This window comes from Morone saxatilis, unplaced genomic scaffold (assembly GCF_004916995.1).
Source record: "Morone saxatilis isolate NCDOM2014 unplaced genomic scaffold, NCSU_SB_2.0 Contig4, whole genome shotgun sequence".
Classification (NCBI taxonomy): domain Eukaryota; kingdom Metazoa; phylum Chordata; class Actinopteri; family Moronidae; genus Morone; species Morone saxatilis.
In genome coordinates, this window is record NW_023339984.1 from 13,014,735 (window position 1) to 13,035,180 (window position 20,446).

General features: G+C 40.9%; 1 protein-coding gene across 1 annotated transcript in view; it reads left to right on the forward strand.

Annotated features, from left to right (window-relative positions):
- actn3b (actinin alpha 3b) overlaps positions 1-19,414 on the forward strand; it is a 30,561-nt gene extending 11,147 nt beyond the window's left edge. Inside the window, exons 2-20 of the mRNA XM_035675009.1 lie at positions 7,139-7,253; positions 7,611-7,730; positions 8,649-8,735; positions 10,357-10,444; positions 10,735-10,813; positions 11,525-11,606; positions 12,042-12,127; positions 12,368-12,460; positions 13,318-13,548; positions 14,050-14,197; positions 14,919-15,069; positions 15,684-15,792; positions 15,917-16,057; positions 16,807-16,989; positions 17,686-17,820; positions 18,331-18,510; positions 18,604-18,750; positions 19,057-19,119; positions 19,279-19,414. Coding sequence (XP_035530902.1) covers positions 7,139-7,253; positions 7,611-7,730; positions 8,649-8,735; positions 10,357-10,444; positions 10,735-10,813; positions 11,525-11,606; positions 12,042-12,127; positions 12,368-12,460; positions 13,318-13,548; positions 14,050-14,197; positions 14,919-15,069; positions 15,684-15,792; positions 15,917-16,057; positions 16,807-16,989; positions 17,686-17,820; positions 18,331-18,510; positions 18,604-18,750; positions 19,057-19,116 — 2,235 coding nt within the window. The 3' untranslated portion in view covers positions 19,117-19,119; positions 19,279-19,414. The remainder of the gene's footprint in view (positions 1-7,138; positions 7,254-7,610; positions 7,731-8,648; positions 8,736-10,356; positions 10,445-10,734; positions 10,814-11,524; positions 11,607-12,041; positions 12,128-12,367; positions 12,461-13,317; positions 13,549-14,049; positions 14,198-14,918; positions 15,070-15,683; positions 15,793-15,916; positions 16,058-16,806; positions 16,990-17,685; positions 17,821-18,330; positions 18,511-18,603; positions 18,751-19,056; positions 19,120-19,278) is intronic.
- Positions 19,415-20,446: the final 1,032 nt, after the last annotated feature.

Consider the following 20,446-nt stretch of genomic DNA (forward strand, 5'->3'; position numbering starts at 1 on the left):
AAAAAAAAAGTCCAATTACTGCGATGAGCAGGCGTAACAGTACAAGGTAGCTGGAGCCCTTCGCTCCGGCACAAGCTCTTGTTACATGCGCAACAAAAGTGTTAAAAAAAAAAAGTGTGAGCCAGCTTGCTGACTTTCTTGCTCGATTTAGCAACTTTTCAGACCCTCTCAGCAACTTTACTTTTAATTAGCGACTTATTCGAACCATCAAGGAATAGAAATATTACAGAAACATATTCAGTTATATTGATAATTACGTTCATGCTGCTCAGAGTAATTGCAGTCCACGGCTCTTCTGCCAGCAGTGCCAGGGTCCTCTTGTGCCCTGTGTAGGCAGTCAATTTGACCCCCTCTCTCACCATTTCTCTCCAGATCTTCTTGTTCCTATAACTTCTATGTAAATAGTTTGTTTGAGCTTGTAAATGTTTAAGGAAACCACTAGCAGAACTTTGACGGTGGACCAGAATGAGTCAATGAAGTGATGTGAGTTACTGAAACAAAGTTATCAAATTGTATTCATTAAATTTAGGACATTGGTTGTTCAGTCTGCGGCAGTTGAAAGGAGAATTCAGGGCACTGAGGAAAAGAGTTAATTTGGAGCCCTTGTCCTTTGTGCTTCGTGTCTGTGTTTTTAATAACTACTGACCTGTGCTTTGTTGACAGTGGGAGCTGCACTGTCTCTCATTGTGGGGGAAGGCTGCACTTTTCATTCCTTGTGCACGTACTTATTACTGTCACACAGATGGACTAAAATGGCGGTGGTCTGAAATTCTGGCGCTACTATTACAATGTGACTCTAGGTTTTTGCTTAAATCAGTAACTCCGATTATTTAGATGTGGGGGATTTATGTGGAGCTTTAGAGTCTCATATGCATTTTTTTTTAATACTCAGTGCTGTAATGGTATTTTTCAGATCCCAGCTGTTTGTCGTCTCACTGGGTCCAAGTTAAATTGCGTGTGTCCTCGTGCATCACAAACATAGTGACCTTATAAACAGAGCACAGTGTTTTTATGTGCTGCTGCTATTATTGTGTACACTGTGAGTGCATGTGAGTGGGCTGTGATTTGTTAATGTGGCATGTGTGTGTGAGAGAGTCCAGGACATGACTTCTGAACAGGTGTGTGACAAAGGTAGCTGTAGTAGACAGGTGTGAAAGGAGTCAGCCATGTCAGCCTTGCAGGCAGACTATATTTACACCAGCAGTGAGACATACCTGTGTTATATTAAGATAAAGCACATCTTTTTTTGTCAGCTTTTCTGCTGTTTAAAATCTGAAAACTGATATTTTTATTCTTTTTCAAGCACTATACTAATATATACTGTCTACAAATTAAATAGGAAATCCCATGTATTTAGATTGTTAGAGTAAATTGATTTAACATGATGAGTTTATGGGCTCAAACACACAAAGGGACAAAACAACAAAACACAACGGAAGACCAAGTAGAAGAAAGTGAAATCTAATACCTCTGTGTATCTTAAGCACTATGTCAGGACTTTTATTTAAACTAATTGCACTTGAAAGAATGGGGTTATGGGCTTAATGTTTAAAGCTGCAATAAAAGTGTCCCGTCTGAGTCCATCATGGGCACACAAGATGATTCTCTGAGATACTTAACTCTGATATAGACTCCATAAATCCAATGACTATAGATTTTTGAAAACTGAATTTGTGCCCCCTGTGCTTCAGAATTGGCTCTTTTAAAAGCTCTGCCCATTGTTTTCTGCATTCTAGACCTCATACAGTAGCTTTGTGTAAACATAAAAAATGCACTGAAATACTAATGTGAAGCTATACGGAGACAGTGGGGAACTATAGATGGATACATGCACATGTTCCCTGTGATGTGCAAGTTTTCACTCCAGACAAACACTACACCAGCATATTTCTCTAATTAGATCATCCGTCCCTGATTGAAGGCGCTAATTAGAGAAATTAGCTACTGAAGACTTCTGTAATTAAATCAGCACACTCCTCTATAGCAAAAGACTGGACACCAGTGAGGGAAAACTATAAAGAGGATAGGTGTAAATTAAGACCATCCTGCAGGTTTATGTAATTATCCAGAAGTGTAAAGTCTGATGTTTTATTTCTGGGTCAAAGGATTGTCTGAGACAGAGAAACTCAACTCTAAGTTTAAAGAGCACCTTGACAGAGCACGAGTAACACTCAGTCTGGACTAATAATCAGGTCAGCCACAGCTGAAGTGTGTGTGTGCGTGTGTGTGTAATGTGTTGGACTGGCACCACAGCGGGCAGAAGGGTTCATATCTGTAGCATAGCAGCGAGACAGGGAGATGGTCAACTGCAGGAGGCCATTTTGTGTCTGCACACTGCGTTGAGAGTTATGTCACAGGTCACCAGTTGAGACCGCAGCCGTCCGACCAAGAAGCAATGTCGTCTTGACTTTATGATGAAAGGACATAGATGAAATAATTATACTTTGATTTACTAATACAATAATGTCATTCAATGTTTCTTTTAATTGAAACACATTATTTCTAATTTTCACTCCTTTTTTGAAAAATTGTGGACTATCATTACTTTATTAATCGATGTTTAGATATCATCTCCTAAGCTGTCATGTCTTACATCTCTCCCTAGAAGTACAAGAGCTGTAATTTATGTTGAACAAAATGTTTCAGTTTATTATTTAAAACAACTTTTAACTATGACATGACTAATGAAAATGGCCTAAATTTAGCCACATTTTTTCCCCAATCCTGCCAACATTTCATGGCCCAAACTGAGTTGTACTTAACACATCTGGATCTTCCATGCGCTGGCATATTCTTTCTAATAATGAAAAGACAGTGTTTGCCCTTTTTCGAAAATCTCCTTGGTGCATAATATTACTGTCTTCCAACGTAAGATATTAGTTTTTCTTCTTCAACGCACATGGGGGCTTTGCTGAGATGAAATGTAAAGTGCAGATATTGCAGAGGTCTGTTCAGAAAACGTATCTTGCTCGTGGCTGCCCCTCTGAGGCCGGCAGCGGTAACTCCAGGCAGCGTCGTGGTTGCATCAGCTCTTTGACGGACGGTCGAGCTAGTTGACATTATTAAGAGCTCCGAGCTTGTTCAAAAGGGAAAGAGGGATGTATGTGTATGTGTGTGTGTCAGCTGTATTGAGGGCCAGCAGCCCTGATTCCCCTTGGGGGGGTTGTGGGGGGGGGGGCATAGTTATGACAGGCATTCAGCTGGGCTACCGTGACCTCATTTTACAAGCAGGACCTGTAAAAAGGCCCGAGCTGAGCCAGGCCAGACCGACAGGTGTGGACAGACAGAGGAGAAGAGGGAGGAGGGGTGATGCCAGGATGGGGGGTGACTTCATGCCGGTGGACTGTGTAGACAGCCACAGGCATTCAAACAAACCCAAGGGATGAGATAATGGAGCTTCACATGCAGGGGAGGAGAAGTAACGTTCGCTATCACAGGTATGGCAGATAATAGTTTTTTCATCCTGCGGGGCTGTTGAGCATTTTGGATTAATGAATTCTGTAATTCGTCAGTTTTATTAGGTTAAGTGAATCCTCGACTTCAATTACGGCCAGTTTAGTTTCTAACAGCTCTCCTTTGATGTTGGCGAGGTTTCTCCCCTCTCATCTTACCCACACTTTCTCCAGTTATTATTTTATATACCGTCATAGTCTTCAATCCATTCCTTCCTCCCCTTCTGTTTCTCCTTCTCTCTATCTCCGTCTTGGACCCTTACAGTTCATCTCAGGAATCCTGCCTTCTCAGCTGTCCGCTGGTGTCCAATAGCAAACAGATTTAGCCCTCCTCCACCCTCCCTCCACTTTTCAGTCTCCCCCCCCCCCTTCCTCCTTCTACCTAATTTAGCCCCCGCCAACCCCCTCCAACGCGCTCCTTCGGCTCTATACCTCCTCCTTCACGCACCTTTTCGTCTGCTCCGCGGCTCGGCCTGGTGGCCTGTGTGTGCCGGATTAGGAGCCTGTCTAAATTTGGTCATGCATGGCAATGGAGACGAGCACCTGCTGGGACCCTGGTGCTCTTCTCCTCTCCAGACCCTTACATCAAATTACACCAGGGCCTGGGCATTCCTGTCACTCCTCTCACTTCTCCACTTCACTGCCTCTCCCGTTCTCTTTCTACAAGTGGCCTTTTTCAATTCACTTTGAATCAATAATGCTTTACAGGCAGGACAATGTATTTTTCTGTCCAAATGTTGTTTTGGAAAGAAAATGCCACTGTCACTTTTAGCCACTGCCAGTAGTAAAATGAAGCATTCAGATCCTGCTAAAGTAAAAGTACCAAGACTACAATATAAAAAGTTGTTGAAAGAAAAACATACTTGAATTAAATACATCATTGGATTATGATGATTATGATGTCACTAATATGAAAGAATTGTTACAATAAGGGCTGGTGTTAGTGGACTTACTTGTTTATATACAGAGTTTAATCTATAATTAGACATCTTATTCCATAAGATCATATGGTCATATGTTTATGCTCAAATAAAATACTTATCAGCAAAGTAACTACAGTTGTCAAATAAATGGAGGGATTTAAAAACATCTCCCTCTAAAATGTAGCCTAGTAACATACAATTTAAATACCCAGTACTTATTGTTCTCCACTGCTCTGCAAATGGAAGGGAAATACGGAAAGTCAAGATTACACAATGAAAAGAGCAACTCTGCTGAAAGAAATGCAAATTACATTTAATAATCATTTTATAATTGTCATAAATCATTTATAGTTTGGTCTATAAAATGTGAAAGCGGTGAAAATGACCATGACAACTTTCTAAAGCTCAAGGTAACATCTTTAACTAGCTTGTTTTGTCCAGCATCCCAAAGATATTAAATTTACTCTCACATAAGAGAGAGAAAAGCAGAAAATCAGGTCAAGGTAGTATTTTGGGTCTATTCATTTTCTGTCAATCAACTAATCAAATAATCATCTCAGCTCTAGGTTATGTATAGTGTCTCCCTACACTGTGTTCTCTACTTTTTATCTTTTCTCTCATTAGTCACTAGTGTGGTTTCTCTCGTCTTTGTCTGTCAAAAACACCACTTTCTTTTTCTGCCCGCTCTCTGTCACCATTTATTCTGTCTGTCTCTGCTGCTTTGCTTCCCTGTCCACCCTTGTACATCTACAGTCATGCTCGAGCGCAAGCGATAGACACGGAAGCATAAACCCCCACCCACATACTGTACGAGGACATGTACATTTTGATTTCTAGGTTGTTTAATGTACTCTGCTGAAATGGAAAATGTGTGCTCTTACCTACTGAGCACAAACCCTGTTGTATTGCTAATTTCTACATCTCTCTCTCTCTGTGTCTGTGCTCAGGCTCTCTCCTCACTCCGCCCACACTATCATCTGTAGTTAGTTATTCAGCTCATGTACTTATTCTGCTTCTACACCCACACACCCTCCAAACCCTGGCAAAGTTTTGGCTCTACAGTAGCAGCTCGAACACACACACACACACACACACACACACACTCTCGTACTCCTTGAATCTGGAAACACACATCCGACATTCACGTTTGACGCTAAACACCAGGAAAGCCTCTCAAAATACCATTCAGCGATTGATTGAATGGCCTGATGGAGCCAATTGAATTGTCCCTGACGTGCGCGGCTGACGCCATTAGGCAGTTTTCCAGACAGACCAAAAGCAAGCACTCAGCGGCTGAGAGCCATTTACATCACCGTCTGTATGCGGCCCATTACGCACAGCGACATCACCTAATGAACAGTTTGCTTTCCAAAACGAGACACCTACTCTTGCAAAGTGCTCGACACAACACAGAATTAAGACCAAATATAGGACTTTATAGCAGGTGACTTCCTGGCTTAGAGTCGTAACACTAATAGACTGATAACGCTGTGCTAGAATGACCAACTCCAGCATTGATGCATCGAGCTCGGGGAGGGTGTACAATCCAGTGGTTGAACATTAAGGGCTTTCGGGGTTGTTTGGATGGTGCAGAGCGGCATGACGTAAAAACAGGGGGCTCCAAATGTGTTGTCTGTCTGTTGAACAGTTAATCAGTACAATGGCAGAAGGATAAATGATAAAAAAGGTAGTTTGGAAAGGATGAATGAGCCCCAGTTATCTCACGTCTCCTGCTTAATGGACAAAATCCTGACTTATATAGTGTATAGGGGTGTGTGAGCTATTCTTTTGCAACTATAAGTGATTTAATGAAGGTAAACAGTGGACAGCGGTGCGTAATGGCACTGCATTCTGATGCGGCAGCTCTCAAATCAGAGGCTACAGATTTATCTACATGTCTGTCCTACTGCCTCCATATTGCTGCAGGGATTTACTGACGTGAAGGGAGAAGCTTTAATGGATAAAGCAGCTGTGGACCACAGATACTCTAAGAATCACTCATAGTAGTTTATGAGATCAATGCTGGCAGCTTTACTCATTAAGTTGTTTACTGACGACGTTGCACAAGTGGTTTTGAGACATCTCTTCTCAGAGCAATGTGGAAAGACCCAGTTTCCACCAAAACGACTCTGTTTGTGGTGCGCAGGCTTCATTTGAATGAACTTTCCACCTCTTTGCAGCTCTCTTCTGCCTGAGCCATATTTGTCATTTTGGCCAAAACAATCAATAGACCGTCAAGTTGTTTTATTTATTGCAGTAGATGAGCAGATCATACCAAATTTCCACAAAGTTTTCCACACACACACACTTATGTAATATTTATGTAATATTCTTGATACGTGATTCATTTATTTTGTTTGTCTGTTTTACTTTGTTATCAAAAGTCAACTGTATTTCTGTATTTATCGAGTGAATCCCACAGGTATAGAATGATTTTTGAACAAAATAATATTTGCAGAAGTCAATTTCAACTTGTTTCAGAACAGTTGAGTCAACGGTGGCCGTCAAGCTGACATAAATGTCTCCGTGTGTCTGCGCGCTCTCTGCCGTAATAACAAGGTCACAAATTGAAGTGGACAGTTCAGGCCTCGGTAAGCAGTTTCTGACCCTGCACTCTAACGGGAAACATCGAGGTGTGTGTGTGTGTGTAACTGGTAAAGTCACGGTGCTTGCTGTCAGTGTCTGGGTGTGTATTTGTCATATAGTCATATAGGTGACAGTCTAACCTTCTCCATCCTCTCTCTCTCTCTCTCTCTCTCTTAGACCTTCACAGCTTGGTGTAACTCCCACTTGAGGAAGGCTGGGACACAGATTGAGAACATTGAAGAGGATTTCAGAAATGGCCTCAAACTCATGCTGCTGCTGGAGGTCATATCAGGTGGATCTCATCAACACAGACACACAGACATGCACATGTGTTGTTTAGTTACTGGGTCATTCTGCATTTATCCATGATAGAATGCTGTTTGGAAACTCCTGTTGCTGCTTTTTGTCATTGAGAAGTCACATTTTCATCTGTTGATACTCTTAAACGATTATTTTAGATTTAATAAACTTACAGAATACAGAAGAACAAACGTAAATTGAGATAATTTGTCATAGTTTTATTCATCTATCTTTTATCCCTGACCTTTTTGCTTGGAGATGAACTTAAACAATTGGCAAATACATTTTCTGTCAATCATTAAATGAATAATTGTTCGAGCTGTAGTTAAATGTTATTCTTGTCTTTCAGGTGAGAGGCTGCCCAAACCCGACAAAGGCAAGATGCGTTTCCACAAGATCGCCAACGTGAATAAAGCCCTGGACTTCATCTGCAGCAAGGGGGTCAAACTTGTGTCTATTGGTGCTGAGGGTGAGATACCTGCTTTGACTAACAACTTCCCTCCTATTATTTTCCTCCCTCTGCCACCTTTATTTGTCTCTTTTAATTAATAGACCAAGGTCCCATAGTATTTGCATTTCTTGGACCTATTTCTGAGCACCAGATGGCTGGTGAAGCTCGCAGCGTCGGGAGAATTCAGATGAGTTGGCAGTGACAGGAAAGTAAACTACAGATCACCCAACTGGCAACAAATACGAGGAATTAGCTGCAATTCACAAGTGTTTAAACATTTAATTTACTCTTGAGTGAGCATATATATTTGAAGCCGTATGAAAGCACCCTTTGTGTTGATACATAAATCCAATTCTAGAAAAGCTGTAGTGGTATTTTTGAATTGGATATACTAAAGACAGAAGAGAGACACTGTAGCGTGACAACTGAAGAGGTAAAAACAAAATGGTTACAGGGAGAAACTACAATAACAGGAATTGAACTGGAGTATTGTTTAAACAGTGAAAATGACATTTAAATAATATTTTAATTCTCCGATTTGATCTGTTAGTCCTCTAATCTGCTTGACTCTCTGTGGTTAAACTGACTAAATGCTCAGTGGGGTAAAAAGTGTTCAGACTGAGAGTTCACAAATACATGCTGAGAGGTTCCCTCGTGCAGCATTCACATCCCAGCACTTCAAAAGCAGTCAGTGAATTTCTGTGTGACTTTAATTTTCCTCACTCTGATTGCAGTCAAGATTCTTTCTGAGCCTTCGGGCTGTGTGAAATTCAATTTGTCTCAACAGCAATAACTTCAAAAGGCGCACAATTAAACTTCTTTCAGTAGCAGACACAGAACTTGTAACCCTGCAGAGAGCCATGATTGAGAGGCCTGCTTTTAGTGTTTTAGAATTTGCTATGATGTGTTTATATGATTGTGTTTTTTTTTTTACAGAAATTGTTGACGGTAACGGGAAGATGACCCTTGGTATGATCTGGACCATCATCCTGCGCTTCGCCATCCAGGACATCTCTGTGGAAGGTGTGTGTGTGTGTGTGTGTGCATAAACCCTATTTTCAGCTGCTCCCATTTGGGGTCGCCACAGCAGATGATCTGTTTCTATCTCTTCCTGTCCTCTGCATCTTCCTCTGTCGTGCCAACCACCTGCATGTCCTCCCATCACATCCATAAACCTCCTCTTTCCCTATTGCTTTCTCCATCTTCAGTGTCCTTCTCCCGATACACGGAGCATCTCTCCTCTGCCAAAACACCATCTCAATCTCGCCTCTCTCGCTTTGTTTCCAAACCGTCTAACCTGAGTTGTTCCTCTAATATACTGATTCCTAATTCTGTCCATCCTTGTCACTCCCAGCGGAAATCTTAACATTGAAACATTAAAATAACTTAAAGTACCATGTTTGCTATTATTAGATGGATTTCTTTTCTTTTCTTGTTTTTTAGGGCCAGACTAGCCGTTTACCCCTGATTCCAGTCTTTTCTAAGCTAACTGGCAACTGGTTGTAGCTTCATATTTAATAGACAGATATGAGAGTGATCTCAGTCTTTTTATCTAACTCCTGGAAAGAAAGCGAATAAGCATATTTCCCAAAATGTTGAATTTTTAGATTTTAGATGTTAGAATTGTTCTCATACTAGTTTTAACCAACTCTCACGCTTTCAGTTATTACAAAAGGCCTATTTTGACAAACACTATTGTAGCTGACTGACTATAATCACCATCTCTGTCATATGAGCACAACATACAGACCCAGTTTTACATTTTGTCTTTGTTGTGTCCATCACAATCTTACACACTCAGGTGTGGAACAAAATCAGTTTTAGACTTGTTTGTTCAAAACCCTCGCTGAATACTTCGTCTTTCTAGAAGTTGCATCAAAGTTTCAAATTTCACACTTTAGGTGCCAAAAGTGCAAATGTGACACATTCAAATTATACACACGTTGCTTATTTCACATGAGTCTTAGGTCAGCAAAGCTCTGCATCCTTTCAGATTTTACTGATGTGTATTTACTGCACTGTGGGATTTGTTGCATGCTTGAATGCAGTAAATCATATTCTATGATTCAGTCCATCTAACAAGTTATCCCTGAACTTTATCCGCCCCTCATGTCATTCCATTAAACGTCCCTGTTGTCAGGCAGGTCAACTCACAATAAATTCTTGTTTATAAAGTCTCAGACCTTGTTTCACGCTGTCCTTCCTCACACCTCTTACCCTCACCTTCAAGTGATCTTCTTTAACTCTCCTTTTATTGCTCCTGCCCTTCAATATCTTCTGCTGTCATATAGCTTGACTTCCTTTGCCATCCACCTCCTCCTAATCTCTCATAACGCTTCCTCTCTCCACTAGTGCAAGAAATGATATCTTTGAACCTCTGGCTGCACTAGTGTGACTTTAAAAGTAAAGCTTGTTTACTGTAAACTGACAAATATATCAGCTACAGAACAAATAATGAACTCTTTTGTTTACCTTTTTTGGGGGTTTCTTTTATATGATGTATCCACTTTTCACCATTCAGTCCACCTCTCAGGATCCATTTTTCTGAAAAGATCCTGTATTGTTGTAATAATAATGCATTAATAAAATAATTTCTTTCATCTGTGCTACAATGCCCACTGTCTCCCTCCCTGTGTTTTTCCAGAGACCTCTGCTAAGGAGGGTCTGCTGCTGTGGTGCCAGAGGAAGACTGCCCCCTACAGGAACGTCAATGTGCAGAACTTCCACATCAGGTGGGTCTACAATGCCGAACTGTGGCATTAACAGGGAACTGCAACCATCTTCTCATCTGTTTTTCTTAAATGTAATGTTTTACCATGTTTTTCCCCCTCTCTTTCCCAAATCTTTTGGTGTCTTTGTGTTCCCATGTAACATCCTCCTCTCGCTTTCCTTACACCCTTCCTCATCCTGCTTTGTTACCTTACCTTTTTGCTTTTTCTTGCCCTCTTCTTCCCTCCTCATCCACATTTGTCTCCTGAATCTTCACACCTTCCTCTGTATTTCTCCTCTTCTTATGGCTCAGTTGGAAGGATGGCCTGGCTCTGTGCGCCCTCATCCACAGACACAGACCTGACCTCATTGACTACTCCAAACTGAGAAAGGTGCCCTGTCCTTCCTTCCTGTTTTCCTTTCATCCTCTTCTGCTGTGCTTTATTTTCTCTTTGATGATGATTGATACTCAGCATCACAATCAGTCTTCTTGAATCTGTTCATAGAGCTTTTATTTTAGTACTCAGTTTCTTTACATTTGTGACATTATGTGGAAATACTTTATTTTGTAGATGTAATACTGAAAGATTTGCTATCCTGCATGTCCAAATTCACAGCCTTGTGCATGGCCAGTGACTCATATTTGCAGTACTATTTAGTAATATACCAGTGTGGGATTTTAAAAGCAGATGTCAGTACCAGTTCATTTGAAGTATAGCTCTTATTTTGTACTGAATATTTCAATTTGACCGTTTACAAAAATAGAAAAAAGTATTTAATGTTTAAATACACAGCTTCAGGTGTTCCTTTTCACTGTGGTCAAATGGCAAAGAGGAAAGCGTATACATCCCCCCTCCAAAAACCTCTTGACCGTTGCTTGATCAAAAACAAAGATGAGATTGTGTTTGCTTGCCAAAGCTAATATATAAAAGCCTTTATAAAACTAATTCAATACAGTGTATGAATCCCATTCCTGTTTCCTTCCTCTCAGAGTGGATCATGACACTGGATGTTATTATTTCTCTTTTTCTCTTTGTGGTTTCATAACAAACCCAGTGCGGTCATACATGTGCGTGTCTTACAGTCAATGTGTCTCCCTGCAGGATGACCCTATTGGTAACCTGAACACTGCCTTCGAGGTGGCTGAGAAGTTCCTGGACATCCCCAAGATGCTTGACGCTGAAGGTGAGTGTGTGAAACAATGAGAATAATAAACCATTGCAGGAACTTATGTTTGTGGTGTTAGTGCTGAAACACACACTGATAACCTCCATGACATGATGGCAGATGGACAAGAGGTCCTTCTTACATGTAATTCAACCATTTGCATTACAGAATTAATGCATTTTAAATCACATTAAAAGCATCTTTTGAATTACTGATGGTTGTGACCTCGAGAAAAGTTTTTTTATAGGCAAAATGGCTAAAATTACTCATAAATACAACAATAAATCATATTTTTTTACTAAATATTATATAATACTTTTAAAAATTCACCCTAACAAAGCTGCTTTACAAAATAAAGTGACACACATCCATAAGCATGCTTTTTCCTCATGAGGGATGGTTGTTCAAAAGCCGTTATTTAGCATTATTTCTGATCATATTTTCCACCCTCAGATATTGTGAACACACCCAAACCTGATGAGAAGGCCATCATGACCTACGTGTCTTGCTTCTACCACGCCTTTGCTGGCGCTGAGCAGGTCAGATAATGTTTATTGTTATGTTATAGTATTTTAAATTTATTCCATAGTTTAATTAAAATTTTTAGTCAAAGGCTGCTTTGTGTATAACAGTGTATGTTGATGTGCTATCCCTTTTTAATTGATTACAGCAGATGATACATACACAACACTGTCAACATAATATAGCAGCAGTCCCGATGAATAAATGTGAGAGATACGATATGTTGTAAATGTATATTAATTGTTACTCTCTCTCAGGCTGAGACAGCTGCCAACCGTATCTGCAAGGTGCTGGCCGTCAACCAGGAGAATGAGAAACTGATGGAGGAGTACGAGAAGCTGGCCAGCGAGGTGAGAAACCACTGCAACCAAATACTCCCACAATCCTTCTGTCTTACACATCCTCCTCTGCAGCAACACTTTAATGTTCCAGCAGTTAAAACTCGCAGCTTTTCTCGAAACTTTCTGATCCTCCGACTGACTTTACACGACACTCATCAATCAAAATCAATGCAGGAAAATCAATAGTAGGATAAGTGAAAGCCGACGACAATACATTTACAGTATTCGTGCACAGATTATCTATATTAACTAAATATCAACTATTAAAATTAAATATAAATAGATCTTAGAACAATTTAACATAATCTTTCTATTGATTGTGATACTGCAAAAAAGGCACAAGGCAATTCAAGGTGGCGTGTCCTAAAGGTGTAGCAGCTATGTTCATTATTGAAATATCTATTGAGTAGATTGAGTAGTATTTTAATGAATTGAGTTTCACAGCCAGAGTACTTTGTCTTTAAGCTTGGAAGTGTTTGATTTGTAGTTAAAAAGATATTAGAAAAAAGCAAAAACTCTTTGTATTTGCGAGGCTGTTTGTTGGAGCTGCCAATAACCAAAACAACATCCTTGTATAATTCCTTTTAATCGCTTTCTTTATAGAGAAATTGTGAAAAAACATGAAAAATTCCAACGAGAAATGTGGGAATATCTCAAATCTAAGGTCACCCACAGCGTGGCCTTTTATAGTGCTTATACAGAGGATATGAGCCACATGAGACATGAATGAACCCAAATCCAGTCATTTTATACTAGAAGATGTACACACCTATCAGTATTAAGGCAAACTGATATAGTTATCAGACAGTAAAACCCATAAATAATACAGACAAGAATTAATCTTCACATTGACCTTGTTTCTGTAGCTGCTGGAGTGGATCCGCCGCACCATCCCCTGGCTGGAGAACCGCGTGGCAGAGCAGACCATGCGCGCCATGCAGCAGAAGCTGGAGGATTTCCGTGACTACCGCCGCATCCACAAGCCACCCCGCGTGCAGGAAAAATGCCAGCTGGAGATCAACTTCAACACCCTGCAGACCAAGCTGAGGCTCAGCAACAGGCCCGCCTTCATGCCCTCCGAGGGCAAGATGGTGTCGGTAAGCAGGACGGATTTTTAACTTTGTATATTATTGTTTCTGCACAGCGTCTTTGTAGATTTTCAGGCTTTGACATCAGTTGAAGGATTACTTCCCCCTATGTTGTTTTATATCCCCTAAAGCTGGTAAAATCCTTTCAAAACCCTTACTTTGTGATGTAACAAAAATAATAATGTTCCCTTTACTACAGATACAAAGTCTTTATTGAACAACAGCAATTTATTCTGGAAAAAAAAGTGGAAAGGATGAAAAAAAAGTAGCTGAAAGAAACTTGAAGAGCACAGAACATTTTTCAGACTTCAGAAGTGGGTTAGAAATGCAAATAGAAACTTCACTTCATTTGATAATAATGGAGAAGTCATTTCTAATTTCTCAGAAATTTACATAGATATTAAAATGTTCTCAAGGCATACATTATATTATTCACATTCTGAACACTCATTTCCCTCAAACGAGTGTCAATAAAACGGGTCAAAACTCTTGTTCCCTTTTCTCCTCCAGGATATTGCCAACGCCTGGAAGGGTCTGGAGCAGGTGGAGAAGGGCTACGAGGAGTGGCTGCTGACCGAGATCCGCCGCCTGGAGAGACTCGATCATCTGGCTGAGAAGTTCAAGCAGAAGTGCAGTATGCATGAGGCCTGGACTGGAGGTAGGGAGGTGTGATAAACATAATTTCCTGCACACCAGGATCATTCTGCTTGGGGTTTGAATTTTTGCCTCTTCTGAAGGTGCTGTAGTTTGTAAGAAAAAAGGGCTAGCAATATTTTTTGCAGGTGAAAAAAAAAATCTAAATTAAATAAGTACATTTATAAGGATGTTATGGTGGCTCAGTTGGTTAAGGTGCATTTATGTTTTGGCAATATTGTCAGTTAAAATCTGATTGTCTCTATGAGTCTGGAAATATTTCCATGTCAATGTTTAACTGCTCCATGCTCAGTGTGTGCACTGAAGGATTCAAGTTTCCATATCACACTTGTTTTGGTTGCATATTGAACCCTGATTAGCCTCCAAACTAGTTGTAATTCAGTCAAATTAAAGGTGATCACGGTGAAACTTTCCTCCTTGAGCAGATAAATGTAAAAAACAACCTTTTAGTCTGAAACTCTGGCGCATACATAATTCTGCACAATGAAGCATTTTACACTATTTAATGAAATGACATAGAATAAACATTAGAAACTGGTAAGATCTTGATAAATCAAATAAAATAAGTGAGGAAACTATCTGGAGTAATTTATGGGCAACAACGCCATAGTGAGTGAGAAAAGGTCTAACTGCAGTGGGGGAAGACAAAAGATCAAAGGGATGGACTGCACTGAGAGCTGAATAAATGAAGATCAGGTAGTAAAATGTTTGTGTGTGTGTTTCAGGTAAGGAGGACCTGCTGTCCCAGAAGGACTACGAGTCGGCCTCTCTGATGGAGATCAGAGCCCTGATGAGGAAGCACGAGGCGTTCGAGAGCGACCTTGCCGCTCACCAGGACAGAGTGGAGCAGATCGCTGCTATCGCCCAGGAGCTGAAGTAAGATGGAAATTCGAGGAATGAGGATTAAGATATTGAGGGACTTATTTGAAAACTATAGGAGGGACAGGAGAGCAGAAAGTGAGCGACTGAGTTTTATGACTCCTAATGGTCGTGTTGAGAGCAGACAGGGATGTGAATACAGTGAAGAACAAAAAGATGCAACATATGAGTGGAAAGCATATTAATGAGAGCGATAAAAAGATGAAAGGATGGTTCATGAAAGAGCAGAAACCTCTGATCTCACTATTTCCTTATTCCTCGCCACTCCTCAGGGCTTTCTTTCACAGATATTTTTGAGATGATTCCTTTGATGATACAGTATAATATGTATGCGTGCCACCCATGATTTATTATTCATTACTTCAAACGTAGATATTAAATACTTAAAAGCAGAATGTTCTTAAATGATGCCCTGAAATGCAGAATAGAATAAAAATCCAATGTGTGTGTGATCAAGATATCTGGGGAAAAATATGATTGTAACTTGGGAGAATAGTTTCTTTTTATTTTTATTTATTAAATGGAACATTTTGGAAATGAACTCAACAGATGAGTCACCTATCTGACATTAAATTATAGATGTTGCTGTGATTCACTCTGTTGTCTCCTAGTGAGCTGGACTACCACGATGCTGCCACAGTCAACGCCCGCTGCCAGGGCATCTGTGACCAGTGGGACAACCTGGGCACCCTCACTCAGAAGAGGAGGGACTCACTGGAGGTGAAACGCTTTATTTTCATGTACCAATTTTGAAATGAAGTCAGGTGACAGAAGAAACAAGCCAGTGCTTCTGTCCCATCTTTTGTTTTTGGAATATGAATCTTAACTCTTTGTGTGTCTTCAGCGTGTGGAGAAACTGTGGGAGACTATTGACCAGCTGTACCTGGAGTTTGCCAAGAGGGCGGCGCCCTTCAACAACTGGATGGACGGAGCCATGGAGGACCTGCAGGACATGTTCATTGTCCACAGCATTGAGGAGATCCAGGTACAGCCAGCGCCATGCATGCATGCAAGCAGACACAGCCACTGTACATTTAATGTTGTTTCAGTTTGTGTTTGACTTTTATTTTGTAATCAGGCCTGTATCGAATAGTAATTACTATGTGTCCTGTAAATCATCTTATTGGCCTACAGGACATAAAAATATGTTTTAGAAAATATAAATAAATCACTGGGTACATTCATAACAATAAGACTGCAGTTATTTACCTTCAGTTGAAGATGTGTTTACTCACCCTTGTTTATGTTAGATTTGGTTTTAGCTCTAAAAGCTCCACATGTAGTCTTTCTATTAATGTACACTTGTATGCATCATAAAATCCATAAAACAATCCCACTATTCTGTGATAGTTTACTAACATAAATCTCAGTTGTGTCCTGAAAAGCCAAGTGTGTGCACTGGCAGGAATCTGTAAGAGTCAGTTTATAGGAATAAATACAGTATCAGTATTTTCCCCAGGCAGATCCTGTACTTTATTTACTGTGCTGGACTCCCATGGGATGGGGTTGGGAATCTTTGGTATGGGACATGTGCGAGCTTGCTTTAGACTTGGGGAAGTCATTCAGCTGAACTGTTTTGGCAGACTTGTCTGTCCATTCAAAAGTAAAAAAAACAGTAAAGTAGAGAAAGTGTGACACTTATGGAAGCTCTTGTTAGATTATTTAAGTAAAAACTTAATGTGAGACGCTGCAACTTCCATGTTGACTGTCTGTGTTCTTAATTTCCTCCTTTAGAGTCTGATCACCGCTCACGACCAGTTCAAGGCCACTCTGCCCGAGGCCGACAAGGAGCGCATGGCCACCATGGGCATCCACAACGAGATCCTGAAGATCGCCCAGACCTACGGCATCAAGCTGTCCGGAATCAACCCTTACACCAACCTTTCCCCCCAGGACATCAGCAATAAGTGGGACGCTGTGAGTCAAATAATTAGAATGCATAGTGCAGGAGCGTGGGAAATAACTGATGTATCATTTATATTGTATTATAAATCATTTATCCAAACTAAGCTGGATCGCCTGAATCTGCTTTTATTTCTAGTTTGTGCAAGCTGACGCTGTGTAAACAGGAACTGTCAACCTAACCTCCTCTCTGTGCGCTGCTTTTGGTCATCTGGCTAATAATAAGAACTGTACATACATAGTGACAGGTCAGAAATAGTACAGTACATTTAGGTTAGAGCGACACTAAATACTGCTGGCTGCAAGCTCTCGGGGCAATTCAAAATAACTGCAGAACACAATCTCTCAGATGTGTGTCACCCTGCAAGACTGCGCTATCTGTGCTGGAAAAATAGATTTATTCCTGTGGGACAAATGAAATAACTAAAGCTGGACTCAACCAACTATATATAATTCGCAAACATCACTAAATTTCTATGGCTTCTGTTAGACTAAATTCACTGTAATGTTTGGACAGTTTGCAGCCTTGAATGTCGATTATGACTATAATAACTAGAGTTGTAAATAGGATTGAATGTAAAGATGCAGCAGGAAGGCAAGCAGTTCACTGGCTGCATGTTTTTTTTTTTTTGCATGAAAGAGCTGCAACATAAAGTCTCATTCCTTTTGCTGTGTGTTAAGAAGCTCTGGTGACTGTGTGTTTACCTGCAGGTGAAGCACCTTGTTCCCCTCAGAGACCAAATGCTCCAGGAGGAGGTGGCCAGACAGCAGGCCAACGAGAGGCTGAGGCGCCAGTTCGCTGCCCAGGCCAACATCATCGGACCCTGGATTCAAACCAAGATGGAGGTACAGTGTTGCTGTAGCACTACAACAGACTGACAGAGGCAGAAAAGGAAACTGCAGTTTAACCTTTGTACGGTGTAAAGTTACCAAAAGACAATTAAGGCATTTATTTAAAATGTTTTTATTTGGGACACTGGATGAAGAATATTGACAACTTTTGACATAAGTATGTGATGATGACACTTTGATAATGTTGACCACAGAATAGATAAAAAGGCAATAAAACAGTATAGAACAATGCATTACATTAAAATACAGTCTTGGGATGAGATTTTATGGTTAGTCATGATTGGGTTTTAGCTCCTGCTGATAGATATCAGTCACGGCTGCTCATTTAAGGATGAATTAACAGATGAGAAACTAATGAGCAGTAAATAAAAACACATTTATCTATGTACACAAACACCTATTATTATACAAGAGCAAATAAAAACAAATATTCACAGAACTGGTCAACTATTTCTCATTCCCCTCCCTGTTTACTGGCTGTTTACTGCCTGTGTACGCCTGCAGGAGATCAGCCACGTGTCTGTGGACATTGCCGGCTCCCTGGAGGAACAGATGAACAGCCTGAAGCAGTACGAGCAGAACATCATCAACTACAAATCCAACATTGACAAGCTGGAGGGAGACCACCAGCTCAGCCAGGAGTCCCTCATCTTCGACAACAAGCACACCAACTACACCATGGAGGTACAGTGGACTTTACTGCAGCCATGACGACGGGCTGACCCTCCCACCTCTTGTTTCTTTTTTTTTAAAAGTGTTTCCCCTCCACCTCTGCAGCATGTTCGCGTGGGCTGGGAGCAGCTGCTCACCACCATCGCCAGAACCATCAATGAGGTGGAGAACCAGATCTTGACCCGCGATGCCAAGGGCATCAGCCAGGAGCAGCTCAACGAGTTCAGGGCCTCCTTCAACCACTTCGACAGGGTGAGGCTGGATCTGGATGTACATTGGAATGATTCAGTAATGTTTAAAATGTGGTTGATTTTTAGCTGATGTCTCAAAACCTAAACATGCATAAAAGAACACCACAAACTACAGGACAGAGCTCATATTTTTATTCTTTAGGCATCAAAATCAATCTGACAGATAAATGTCATCACAAGACTTAAGTTAATGCTAGATATTCCAGCAACAGTAAGACGTGAAAACATGGGCTTTATTACTATAACATAAGAGCTCCTAAAGTGTTTGTTCCAATAACTAAAACACAATTGTGTTTTTCCTTTGCAGAAGAGAAACGGCATGATGGACCCAGACGACTTCCGTGCCTGCCTTATCTCCATGGGTTAGGATTTGGGTAGTGCAACATGGACTCAGCTTGTTAAAAAAGTTTAATTTTGTTGAATAAATTGGAAAACCTGAATGTCCACTGATGTGAAAGCAGCAGGAGATCAGAGCTTTTTAGTCAAGTCACTTAAAATGTATGCACTAACAAAATCCTTCTCTGTCTGACAGGGCGAGGTGGAGTTTGCTCGCATCATGACCCTGGTGGACCCCAACAACACAGGCGTGGTGACCTTCCAGGCCTTCATTGACTTCATGACCCGCGAGACTGCCGAGACCGACACTGCAGAACAGGTCATGGCCTCCTTCAAGATTCTGGCTTCAGACAAGGTAAGCAGACAAACACAGCATCCTGTTAACTTTACTCCAGAAAATATCTAACCCCACATTTACCACTGACACAAACAGGAGTCCTGACAACTTCTGTCTTACTTTTGTATTTTTAGTCATTTATATATTTACATTTTACACATCCAAGCAATTGCTAAGATCTGGGAACAAGTCAGTCTTCATTTCTTAGCCATGTATATGTGTGAATGGGTTTCTAATAATCTTTTACACGTAGAAGGATATGAAACAGGTAAAGTAACAGTGACAGAGAGGCTGAAGAAAGCCTGTCAGGAATTAAAGAATCTCTGCGTAAATAAAATGCAGTTAAAATATTCATATGTATTTAGTAAAACTCTTGTAGGAATTATCAGTTTTTCCAGTGATGTGATCCTCTGAAGTTAGTTTAGCAGGTTAGCTGCGCACTAGGTTACCAGTTAAAAGTAAGCCAACTTCATGATCCTAGAAAACTGAGCACAAAGATAGCTGGCTAACCCACTAATGTCACTTTGTGGTGATGGCCCCTTGGTTCTCGAGTGCAGGTAAACGTTGTCATTGATCCCAGATCTCGGCAATTAACTGGATGAGTAAAATGTTCGTACCAACAGGAATAATGGCCAAAACGATATTAAGCAGCAAATTCCCCATCTTAATTCAGCTTGAGAATGAAAGACTGTTTGCAGTTAAATTTCCCAGCCTACATCCTGGGACAATCACTTCCTGCCTCTCTCTCTCTCTCTCTCTCCTCCCAGAATTACATCACAGTGGATGAGCTGCGCAGGGAGCTGCCACCAGAGCAGGCCGAGTACTGCATCAGCCGCATGACCAGGTACATTGGAACCGACTGCCCCACCGGCGCCCTGGACTACATCTCCTTCTCCAGCGCCCTCTACGGAGAGAGCGACTTATAAACCGCTTCTCTTCCTCTCCTCCTCCCAGCTCCCCCTATTTCTCCTCTGTGGAGAGAGCGATTTAAACCCCTTCCACTGTCCTTCTATATCCTTTCTTC